This window comes from Haemaphysalis longicornis, unplaced genomic scaffold (genome assembly GCF_048455015.1).
Source record: "Haemaphysalis longicornis isolate Haplotype H1 unplaced genomic scaffold, Haemaphysalis longicornis Haplotype H1 scaffold_3, whole genome shotgun sequence".
In the NCBI taxonomy this organism is placed as follows: Eukaryota; Metazoa; Arthropoda; class Arachnida; order Ixodida; family Ixodidae; genus Haemaphysalis; species Haemaphysalis longicornis.
This window is the reverse complement of record NW_027526335.1, coordinates 72135118-72147767: the sequence shown is the minus strand read 5'-3', so window position 1 is coordinate 72147767 and position 12650 is coordinate 72135118. Positions and strand designations below refer to the sequence as shown.

The 12650-nt window shown below is 49.3% G+C and overlaps 1 protein-coding gene across 1 annotated transcript in view; it reads right to left on the bottom strand.

Annotated features, from left to right (window-relative positions):
• Positions 1 to 12650, bottom strand: part of LOC144174611 (uncharacterized) — an 83817-nt gene that overhangs the window by 34572 nt on the left and 36595 nt on the right. The window contains exon 4 of the mRNA XM_077703388.1: positions 8664 to 8755. Within this exon, the coding sequence (XP_077559514.1) occupies positions 8664 to 8755 (92 nt within the window). The remainder of the gene's footprint in view (positions 1 to 8663; positions 8756 to 12650) is intronic.

Sequence of the window (12650 nt, the reverse complement as noted above, 5' to 3'; positions counted from 1 at the left end):
TGCCCCAACCATGTCAGCTTGTATGAGAAAGGAGTTAGTGATGCGATGGCGGGTTGCATTAAAAATTGTCATCTGTACCGCTTACGAAAGCGGCAATTGAATATCCGCCGCAGTGCTAAGCCGAACACATCTGCAGGCAGACCGGCCGGCTGCTCCCAGCGCACGTCTTGCCACCCACTGTCTCGAGCGTCGCGCGTCGTTCTTTAGCCGCGGTAGCATTTGCACTCGCAGCGCCTGCGTCACGTGCACGGTCGCTTTTTAATTAAGCGGCTCACGAGATCAGTGTGCGGGGGCATTCGCAGAAAATGCCGGCGATGCGGAATCGACAGTGCTATGGCAGCTCTGCTCTGTGATATCCCTCCGACGGTCACGTGGTCAGCTTTGTTCACACAAAATCCATCGTTTCGCGGCACCCGCTGAAACCGAAACTGGGACTGGCCGCATTGAAGATGCGTCTAATTAAATAACCGTCGCACGCTGAAGAAAATGAGGTTTCACTAGCTACTTATCGCAACAAAAAAAAAAAAACAAGATGCAAAATTTTTGTGTCAGTGCCCCTTTAAGTATGAAAGGCAGAAGAAACGCCTTTATCATGTATCATGAAGCATAGAGCACTGTGGGGATACAACAGATATGAAGTAGTGAGAGGAATGAAGGGAGTAATGGAACCAGCACTCACCTTTTCAAACGCAGTAGTGTGTGTCAAATCAGAGATTCAATCAGGGCTAGTAGTAAATCAGAGTGCCGCAGGTCGATTGGCATTAGGAGCACACAGTAAAACAACTAATGAGGCAGTGCAGGGAGACATGGGATGGGCATCCTTCGAAGTGAGAGAAGCACAGAGCAAAATATGTTTTGAAGAACGACTTAGAAATATGGATGATCAGAGATGGGCGGCCAAAGTGTTACGGCATCTTTACATGAAAAGCGTGGACACACAATGGAGGAAAAGAACCAGAAGGCTCAGGACGGTATATGAAACCTGGAAGTGCAGGAGAAACGACCAAGGCAATAAAAAATGAAGTGAAAGAAACAAACAACGACCTGGAAAAAGGATGGATGCGAAGAAGTCCTTAGATATCTACAGGATCGGAAAGCAGGAGATCCCAAGGGAGAAATTATTCGATAATACCAAAGGGAGTGCATTGCTTTCTAAAGCCCGAGCGGGTTGCTTGCGGACAAAAACGCTTATCCGTGAGCCGGTACAGGAAGAACTATGCGCAGGCTGCGGAAATGAGCCAGAAACCATGCGACATATTGTAACGGAGTGCAAAAGTATCCGTCCAGTCCTCAGTGATGGAGCCATCCAGCTTCCGGAGGCCCTTGGCTTTAAGGTTAGCGGAGAAGTGAACTGGACAGCAGTAGAGGATAGTAAAAGAAGGTTAGAATGTTGGTGGGAAAAGAGCAGAGAACAATCTGGGAAGACATGCGAACAAAGAAGTCAGACTAGCACAAAAATTTCGTAAAAGTATTTGCTTTTTATTTTGACATTATTTTTTATTTATTTTTTTTGCGAGGTGATTGTACAGTAGAGTTGCGACTAAGGCCGCTGTGCAACGCCACCCCGTTACAAAGGGGAAGCCACTAAACATGGTGCGCCCCCAGCGCTTGTTGCCCCCAGCGCTTGTCCGGAAGCCAACGATGCTTTATTCATTGCGAATTAATCATTTTAAAATATTGAATTAAGCGCTTGAGGTCACCGAGAGCTTCCTGGTAGGAACGGGACTAAACCTCTCACCCTCCAAATCTGAGCTGCTTCTCTACCGGTCCTCCCGAAAAGGCGGACGCGACATGCCCTCGCCGGAGCACACGGACATCAACTTACATACAAAGAATGGCCAACCCATCCCTAAAGTGGAATGTATTCGTATCCTTGGGCTCCTTATACAAGCACTGGGCAGCAATATGAAAACCATCGAGAAGCTCACCACTAAAACAGAACATGATTAGACTCATCATCCGTGTATCCAACCGACGTGGAGGCCTAACGGAAAGCAACCTGCTTAACGGAAAGCAACCTGCTTAGATTATACCACGCTTTCCTCATGAGCCACATAAACTATGTGGCAGCGGCACTTGACTGGTCCAAAGCGGAGGAAACAAAGATCAATACACTTATGCGCAAGAGCATTAAGAGAGTCCTGGGTATCCCAATCACGGCAAGCACCGAAAGGTTGGAACTTCTCGGGGTGCACAATACCCTGGATGAAGTTATCGAAGCACAGAGCACTGCCCAGACACAACGTCTTCTCACAACGAGGGCGGGTCGCCAGATGCTGCGCACCCTGGGCTATAGAGCGGAAGACCTGAAGAAACATACCGTCCAGCTCCCCCCGCATATACGGGAAACCATACATGTTGAGCCTATCCCACGGAACGTGCATCCGCAGCGTAATGAGGGAAGATGCGCAGCCAGAGCGCGAGCCCTCCTACAACACGCGGCGAAGAACACCACAAAAACGGCGTTTGTAGACGTTGCCCAGCATGCAACCCCCGGACTTTCAACGACGGTAGCGGTGGACTTCGCAGGGACCGTTCTATCCGCGGCGACCATCAAAGCACCGACTGCAGCCATAGCCGAGCAAGTGGCGATAGCTCAAGCAATGCAAGACTTGTCACGGCTTAACGTATATACGGATTCTCGCTCCGCGGCCAGGGCATTCCTGTTGGGGAGGATTGCGACGGACGCAGCCAAAATTCTCACCGCACGCAGCGAAGAAGCCTTCTACAGCATTACATGGTTCCGCGCGCACATGGGGCACAGTACACCCAGAAACCCCCAACGTCAACGAGTTTGCTAACGACCGTGCGCGAGGTTTCACGTGCCGCGCCGGTCCCAACGCTATGCCGAGTGACAGGCTGGGCGAGTACAGAGACCCTTTACTCACTTTTCATGAAATCGTTTCCCACTATCAGCTATCAGCTCCCATTACCTCACCCCAAGCTCACACGACCACAATCCATAGCTTTCCGAATGCTACAGACGAATACGTTTAACTGCTCAGAGGCTTACTGCAATCTTAAACACATGCTGTGGCAATGTCCTGCGTTACGTACGGCCACGGACTACAGCACCGAGCACGAATGGACGAGCGCGCTCTCGAGCAACCATCCGCACAAGCAACTCATGGCTGTCCAGAGGGCCTGCGAGAGGGCGGAAGACCAAGGTCTCTCACCTCCTGCGCGGGTGGGGCCAGCGACTACCTGATGAAGACCCCTAGAGGCCATCCAGGATAGTCCCTCAGGAGCTTTAATAAAGTTCTTTGTCTATCTCTCCCACACTTGTTTGAACGACGCTTGAAACGACAATAAGAACAGGCCTTTCAGCTAAACTTGGTGTGGAGCGGAGACTTGCTTACTGTTAGTCAACCTAGATGGCGCCACCACACCACGGCACCATTACCGTATTATGCTTAATTAAAGGGCTGGTGAAGAGCTTTTCAAAAAAAAATTGTTGGGGGAATTACATTATGGTTTTTTTGACGCTGAATTCGAAAAACATGTTTATTTTATGTGGAAATACACCCAAACCATCTTTTCTCGTCAAAACAAACGACCCCTGCCCGCCGGCGCGGTGAGAGCCCTTCTTAGGTGGTTCGGGTGAAAAGGAAAAGGAAGTGCACTGGGGATATTATTGAGCCCAACTGGGGGCTCACCTGCATACAACCCAGTGCGGTGGGGAGGGGGAGGAGGGGGATATAAAGATTAGAGGAGAAGGGGCTGATAAAGAGATAGGAGGGCGGTGAGAGCCCTGGCTGCCTTTCGCGATTGGATGGCGGCAGATGACGTCATATTCGGAGGTGCCGGCGCTGCGGGGACCGCTCGGCGTGAAGATCTCATTCTGTTCCCGTTCAGATACGGGCTAGAAGGTCCTCTGGTGAACGGAGGGCTCACACATCTTTCCTTAGAATAGGAGAGCCTGAGGGTAGTATAAACGCAACAGGTTCGCTCGCGGCGAGCTTTAGAAAGGGGTTCACCCCCGATGACTCATGGCCGACTTGTTTCTCGGGTGCAGGGAAGTTGAGCAGATATTGGTTCGCCGCTTTCACTACCAGCGCTAGTCACAATTCCTAGCACAATTTTTCAACCCACCATCATCCCCATCATCGAATGTGGAACTTTGTTTTTACATTTGGGCAGGCGACAACAAGCTCTGTGAAGCGCCCTGCGATGCATGCGCACAGGCAGCGCGGCCGCCGTCGGTCGCCGCGTCGCGCAGAGGTGGTGGTGGTACCGGGTCGCTGGTCGGCCGGTCAGCGGAACGTGGCATTGCTGCACATACGCATGTTTTAGAATAAGGGAGCCGAACGTTGATCGCCCCCCAAAAGATAGAGGAACCTAAGCGCAGCCCGCTGGTCCCCGACGAGCTTTACAACGCCTTCCCCAACAGCTCCAGCCGGCTCAGGCTTCACGGATCGTCGCTGTGTTGGGAACTTTAGGCTTAGCACCAAGGGAGCTAGTTGGACGCCGCTATCTCTGCAATTGCGAATGACTATCCTTAACACAGTTTTTCACCACGCTATCATCCCCTTTCTCGCATGTGGAACCTCATTCCTACGTTAATAGTCATTCTAGCGATCGGTGCTGTGCACATTCTTGCGCGCAGGTAACGCCATTCATCGGCCTCTCGCCGCATCTCGTGCTCGGGCAGGTTCGTTTGCTGCCTTCGCCGAGCCTCCGCGACCGGTCGGCGCTCCGCATCGCGATACAAATTCAATCACCTCTTTCGAAATCACCTTGGATGACAATCCCTAGCACAATTTTTCACCACACTATCATACTCTCTTGCACGTTTACCATGCTTTTAGCGACGGCCTTGATTCTGGACGGCAGCGAAGGGTGGTCGCTGCCGCGGAATGTGTGGTGCGAGCCGTTTCGTGCGCCGTACGGGCATGCACGACCAGCGAGTGTGCGGAGCGCTTCCGCGCGCAGAAAACGCTTCATGCTTTCAGCTTGCTTGATTTCTTCTTAAAATCTAGCTATTCAGCTAAGCTGGCGACACAGCCAACAACGTTGATCGGGAAAACGAATGCCCAGAGCGCTGTGGTCCCAAAAATTTTCTAATTCCCTTATATTAATAAATCAGGAACTTGGAGTACCTCCGTATTTGTTTGAGCCCGTCGCTTCGCGTACGAAGCACAGAGCACCAGACGGCACGGCCTGCCCCGCGACTACTCGTGAAGGCAATGTAGTAGCCACGGGCGCTCGGGTAGGAAATCTCTGGTATCTAGGAGTCGCTTTAGGGAATCGCGCAGTAGCATTACGGTTAAAAATCGACGCGGAAGCAACTCTAGACAATGATGATCAACAAAGTGCAGATTACACGCCTGCTTAAATCGGAACTTCGCCCAGAAAACTGGGACACAGCGAAGCGGCAGCGCACGTCGCTGGCCGTTTTCCGATTATGACGCTACTTCCTGTCGCTGCCGCTCAGTTTCTCGCTATTCCGGCGATGCGGCAGGGAGCGGTGGGCGGGGCGTAGGGTCAACTTTAACGACGAATACCGCTGACCCTAAGCTAAAAATGACGAAAAAAACTTTACAGGCATAAACTGACCAATGTAATAATTGTAAAAAGTAGAGTTTTGCCCGGTTTTAAAAGCAGCTAGTCCTCTACAGCCAGATATCCTGTCTGTCGGGACTGGAGGTTAACCAAAAGGCAGTCGGCAGATTGGCACTGGGAGCTCACAGTAAGACTACAAATGAGGCAGTACAAGGCGATATGGGTTGGGCTTCATTTGAGGCGAGGGAAGCGCAAAGTAAGATACGTCTTGAGGAGCGGCTTAGACATTTAGATGAGAAGAACTGGGCGGCCAGAGTGCACAGGTACCTGTACCTTAAAAGTGAAGACACCCAATGGCGGAAGAGGACGCGAAAGATGGCGACTAAATAAAACTTGACCGCGGCAAATAAACAATGAGGGGCAGTTAAAAAGCAAGTGAAGGAAACAGAGACGCTCATGTGGAAAGAGAGGATGGAAAAGAAGGGACCGCTGGGAATCTACAAAGCAAGCAAAAAAGAGATCCGGAAAGAACTTTTATGACAACAATAAAGGTAGTGCATTGCTCTTTGAGGCGCGGGCTGGCTGCTTGAGAACTCGAACTTACATGAGCAAATATTCGTGACAGGATGAGACATGTGCGGGATGTGGCAGGGATAAAGAAACACTCGACCACATAGCAATAGAATGCCAAAAGATTCAGCCGGATAGAATTGGGGGGAAAGTCCTACTTCCTGAGGCACTGGGCTTCGCAGTTGATGGAAGCATTAACTGGTCAGCAGTAGGTATTACTAAGCAGCGGCTAGAATATTGGTGGGAAAAAAGCCCCAGCCAGGGGTAGCGGCAGGACAGAATTAAAAAGAAATCCGAGTTGAGGGACTAAATTTAAATTCAAACTACTAAGATAGGCTAGATGGCGCACGCCGTCACCCCGATTCAAAGGGGAGGCCTTTAATCATCACCACACCGTCGCTTGCGTCAATCGGACAGTGTTGTCTGAGACAACCTTAAAGCCCTGCAGTGCTATGCAACTAAACGAAGCATAGTGCGCGCAGTACCAAGAGCAGTACGCATCGGTACTTCTATGCTTACGTGTACTCCCACTGTTTGTACCACCATTCTTCGCGCAGTACCAAAAGCAGTACGCATCGGTACTTCTATGCTTACGTGTACTCCCACTGTTTGTACCACCATTCTTGCTGATGCAAAGAATGTGCCCTAAATTTAAGCTAAATAGCTCGTTCGGTGAGTTTTTAAGTTCTGCCTAATTTGCGTTTACTTTTTCCGGCCTCCGCCAATCGCAGAGCTGCCTGGTATGACATAGGTTCTGTTGCGGGAAATGAGCTAGTGGGTCGCATGGCTATTCCCTTTTTTCCTAATTATACAGCTTATTTGAGCGAAGATTACGTTAAAAGTGGTGTCAGCATTAATTCTAACGAGGCAATCTTTTGAATGAGCCAAACTTGCAATTTGTCTTCATGGCACCTTTAAAAGTACAAAGAAATTGTTTTGAGATACGAGTTCCTTCATAATTCGCACGAGTACATAATAAACTAGCTTCGCGAGTACAGTGGTGCCAGCGCAGCACCGTCGAAAAAACTTTATTTCCATGCCTAGGAGCTTGACAAATGCATCGTTAAAAATATAGGTACAGAAAAATAATAATTTCTTTACATCACTCAGTCACAAAAGTGGGGACTCTGGGGACAATATCAGTACGCAGCTAGGTTTTCTCGTATAGAGGGTGTTGGCCACGACAACCTGGGCACAGTCATGTCACGGCCGCTGGATGAGAGCGCACGTCAGTGCGCCTTTCATCCAGCGGCCGTGGTCATGTTATCAGGATGCAAAATAGTAGATTTGGCCTTAGCCGTTTCGGCGCATTGTGGGAAAGCCTGCTGCCGGTAGTGGAAGAAGCCCCTCACAGCATGGCTCAGTGGCTAATGCCTTTGCTGCTGAGCCCAAGGACGCGGGTTCGGTTGCCGGCCACGGCGGCCGCTTTCCTGATGGAGGCAAAAAGCAAAAAAAAAAAAAAGATCCCCAGGTGATCAAAATTAATCCGGAGCCCTCCACTACGGCGCAGCTCATCGCCTGCGGCGCGTTAAGTCTCAATCGCCTCGAAGTTCAAACAAAAACAGCGCTTAAGACGGGACACAAAGGAGGAGGCTACGCACACAGTGCTATGTGTGTGTAGCCTCCTTTGTGTCCCGTCTTGAGCGCTGTTTTTGTTTGAAGTATGAACCAACAAGCCAAACACTTCCATTGCTTCGCCTAGCAGTGTTGGCCCGTAACTATAACACGTTACCGGTAATTTAGTAAGTTGGAGGAACTTGTAACTGTTACACCGTTTCCTTTTTACTCACATGAACTGTAACAGGAAGTACATTACAATTAGTGCTTCCTTTTTTATAGGCCGACTTACAGTTTGCGCTTTTCACTTTTTTGGACTTCGTTTTCCAGCCCTCTCCACCTTTCCCTTTTCCACAACACGGTCCCCCTCGCAGTTTAGAAAAGGAGGTCGCTAATCTTCCCTGCAGAGGAGGTTGACCTGTAAGGTGATTTCTTGAAACGTTTCCCTCCTCTTGTGTTGAGAAGAAACAAGAAAAAAACTGGCAATTTTTAGGCCTCTGCCGAGGGTAAAGCTGGCCTACCCTTGTACAATTGTAGAGTAACGGAAAAGTAACAACTAACTTTTTCACGTGTACTGCCAAGCTAGTTTTTGAAACTATCTCAAACAGGGTTACTTTTTTGGCTTAGGTAACTAACACACTCTACTGCAGTGGTTCTCAGATTGGGGCCGAGGGGTTGGGGCCGAGCTCTGCGGAAAAGCCAGACGCACAAAAGACAGATTTTATGCGTTTGGGCGACTATTAGCTGCAAGAGCAAACTGTTTGACGAAAGGACACGCATCGGCACAAAAGTCAGCCAGTTCTTGGAAATTGTGACAAGGGTCAACATAGTCATCGTGGGGTCCCCCATCACTTTGGCAAGCCCGGAAGGGATCCCCGACCCACACACGGTTGAGAACCGCTGCTCTACTGGTAATATGCCCATCACTGCTTTTTAGTGTTTGTTTGCCCTCTTTTTAAGGCAGTTAAGTCAAAATTTGCTGCTCAAATTGGGATATTTTCAACCTACCGCACTCGGCCAGACTGTGCACTTACTTAAATTCGGGCACTTTATCTCCTTCATTGCCCGTGTATTTCCATTGGAACTCTGCCATCTCCATTTCAGCGCTTCCCTTGAGCTCGAAGTACTGCAAAAATCAAATGGTGCGGCACGCACTAAATTTGAGGAACACCAAAGGCCGAAGTAACTATAACAGATCACAGCTTTCTTAGCTCTTTCTGCGGTTATCCAACAACAAATGGCGATGTAGAATACAAGTAGAGCTGCCATTTCTCACTTTTTTTTTTACATTTTCTTTCCATACACGTAACAAATGGGTGAAGCAGCAATTGCCCACTTTGATGCTGCAAGCTGATGCCAGATGTAGACAGAATGAAGAGCAGTAAGCCAACATGAAAAATGTTTGAAGCGTATGGCCCCACCTTACTGTTCTTTAAGATGCTAAACAACCGACGTAAGCTTCACCAGTTTCATCAGTCCCTTCTGATGTGAAATCTTTTGATGTCACAGTGATGATGGCACAAATCGTTTGTAAAAATATATGGGACGGTGGTACCGACTTTCGTGCTGTTGGCTTTTTCTCCATTATATGCCATGGGTGGCGCATTCCTATTCACAGCCAGCCTCGTAATCTGCTGCCGCACGCTAAATTTTAAAGGTCCTTTATGTAAATCCTTTTTGGCACATGCAACAATGTCTGTGTACAGTGTACAAAAGCACGACTGTATGACAGGCATAATTGTTATGCAGTTGGTGCTGGCTCTGCAGTGTAAGCTGCAGAACAGCACAGGTTGTAGGAGATAAACTATTATTGCACTGTTATTAGCACTATTAAATAAACTATTGGATCGGTAAAACACGAAAGTGAGATGGGCAGCGAAATCTGCACCTGAGCATGATTTGCGGGCCGGCAGCTGTCTTGTGGGTGTGTTTGGCAAGCGACGTCCTGCTGGCGGGTCACTTCGGCAAAGGTGTACTGGCGTAATTTCCGTGACGGATATTACGTCAGTAAAATCTTGGTGTAAAATGTAAAAATGTAAAACCCGAAAACGCACAACCCTAAGTATAACGTACTCTTTAGTACTAAAGGTTGCCTCCCCGCAAGAAGACCCTGTGTGCAGGGGTGCACCCTTTACAGGCCGCTTGCTTCGTTGAACTGACGTCATTTCCGTGACGGATATGACGTCGGTCAAATCTTGGTGTATCCAGGAATAAAACAGTGCCCTGGCTCAGGCCAAGAATAACCATATCTTGCGTACATTAGCGAACGTTGTCTGAATAACTGGCATCATCTGTTGCGCTCGATGTGTGGTGTAAGGAGCAGCGTTTAGCCATTCCAGCAGATTCTAGTCTGAACGGAAATTAACGTACGCAATGCTAAGCTGTTGGGTTGGATTCCAGTGTTCCTGTGCTGCGAGCGGTGTTATGTCGAGATTCCCCTGCCTGGCGTGTTTAATCGTCACTCTGCCGACATGTCTGACTGGGCTTGACACTTTTCAAAAGGCAGTACTTGGCTACATTGCCACTTTGCTGCCAACAGCGATGACTGAATCCGCCGCAGTTGCGTTCAAGGGAGTTACGCGCTTAAAAGCATGCGTTGTGCACTATACAGTGCAGTTATTGATGTCCTGCTCATGGGCAGCCGAATAGTTACTGCCCATCCGATTTTCCAGTGCTTAACTTAAATTTGCAATACAATACACAGAAGTTGACATATATAAATGTCCCTGCAGAATATATCAATCATATTCGATTATACCTCTAGAAAATTTATTGTTATTTCGAAAAAATCTTACTTCTCAGATTGTTCTTTCATGCGGGGTTAATTTGCATTCATGTAGTGGCTCTCTTATCTCAGAGCTGCTCCGACGAAGGTTTGCACTGCAAGGCACATTTTTCAATGTATAGCTTCCATAAGTTAAACCGGCCCAGAAAAGCTTCGTGAAGGTGGAAATCAAATGCATTCAGGTGGTAGAACGCATAGCGGGGGATTTTTGAGCCAAGTGTGAGCCCCATACGTTGAACGGATAATTTGTAAACAATTTTTGAAGATAGCCCTTCCCAGCCAATGAGCGCGACGCCGCAGCGAGGCGATCGCTGCTGACGCAAAGGCGAGCCGCCCCCTGATTCGCTCAATCGCCGGCGAGGTCGGCCGCCGGCAACGTCACTGCCATTGGCTTCCGGCTGCCTTTCCTCCTTCCTGCGCGACCCCGAGGCAAAGGCGGGTCGTTGCCGCAGCGATTGACGCGTGCCTAGGCGCAGGAATGTAGCTTGCGCAGAACGAAAGTCGAGCGTCGCGATGTCACATGGCTATTCCCAGTGTTTCCAGCTGCTTTGAAAGTAGCAGAGAGGGAGGAGGAATCGATCGGCAAGGGGGGAGAGGTGCATTTAATTTGTTCTGGCGCAGCTAATACTGGATGTAGATCAATAATTCCAACGGCATTGCATCACTATATTGGTGTTACGCGACAATACAGGCCTTTTGTATATTTTACAAAAGGCTTTTCTGGGTCCCTTTAACACCAGTGGATTTACTAACTGCAGATGACTACAAGCGGCAACGTGACCAGCGCCATAGTATGCAGCCTAGCATCGCCCTTTTTTTAAAAACAGACATGCCCACTAGGACGCACCAGCAGAGCGACCATTAAACATATCAAATGAAGCAGTGGGGGCCGTGTACAAGTGTACACACATCCCCAGAACATCACTCATTGTTTCCACCTCAATTAATGAAGAGCAGTGGGAGGGAGCGCTGGGCAGCTCGGACCCCGAGGTCCAGATACTTCTGGTCACCTGCGCTGACAACGTCGCCGCCGGCCTCAAACCGACGGCCACACCGCTCCCATAAACCCGCTTAAGCCTTAATAGAGTGATTTCTCTCTCTCTCGTGTGCTTTATTTACTTCATTGTGGACCTGTACATACTTGAAGGGCATAATTCACCACTGTGGAAACAACTACCTAGCTCTCCAGGCGAGAGGTGGAAAGAGTAGCCAAGTAGAGTGATGTGCCGCAAGGCTGTGGAATCACATCTGCTCCTTGCAGAACTGAGAAGGGGGAATCGGAAGGGTGCAGCTGGGGACCGTGTGCTAATTAACATTGATATCGCCTTCTTGTGCCAACTCCGTGCAGCGAAATCTGGCTGAAGAAAAATGTAGACTTAGGATATTTGGAAAAAAGGTAGCAGTGCCCCAGTGACTTTCTTACTGGAATCAACAATCTTAACGGGACCCTGCAACACTCTGAGCAGTGCAGTAGACCTGCGCGACGTTTAGATTACACTGCCACGAATATCTGGGCCAAATATAACACGTGTGCGTGAAGCGGTGAGCGCGCAAATCGCTGTGAAAGACGCGGAAAAACCAATCGCGCTCTTCACTTTTCCTCATTATGCACCCCTGGCATGGCCTAAACGACGTCATTGAGGCCATGGCTGTCCTATTGGCTGTCGCTGGTCAACTTCGCGGCTTATTTCTCGCATTTCCTGTGGCGATCCACTGTCGTCTGCGCTGTGTACCAACCTCTTCTATGCCTGAACCTGTGCGCACAGTTTTGGCGTTTCTTTCGTGTTTTGAGTGCGCTAGGAGTTTCAGTGATGCGCTTAATACTTCCATTTCAACCAGACCACCCAACAACAAACGTTTAATGCTTCAAAAACGCCCTACGAGCCCGAGTGCGTGTTTGCGAGCAGGCAGCCATGCTTTCTTTTTTGTGGCACCAGACCGGAAATAGACCCCTCCAAGTTGCGGAGAAAAAGAGAAAACTTCCCGGCCTATGATGTATCGAAGGACACCGAAGAAAACGCCCTCTCCTGGAGAGAGCGCGCCGCTTTCGTCGCGTTGTTTGCGGTCGAATTGAGAGGGAACAATTATGCGCGATTTTTTATCGCACGCAGTGTCGGTGATAGTGAACAGTCAGTCCGTCAGTGAAAACTTTATTACACACCAGTCAAAAAGGGGGCGTTAAGTGCTCCCTCTCCCCATCAGTCGGCCGGTATCCCTTGGGACTTGGCGGCTTCTA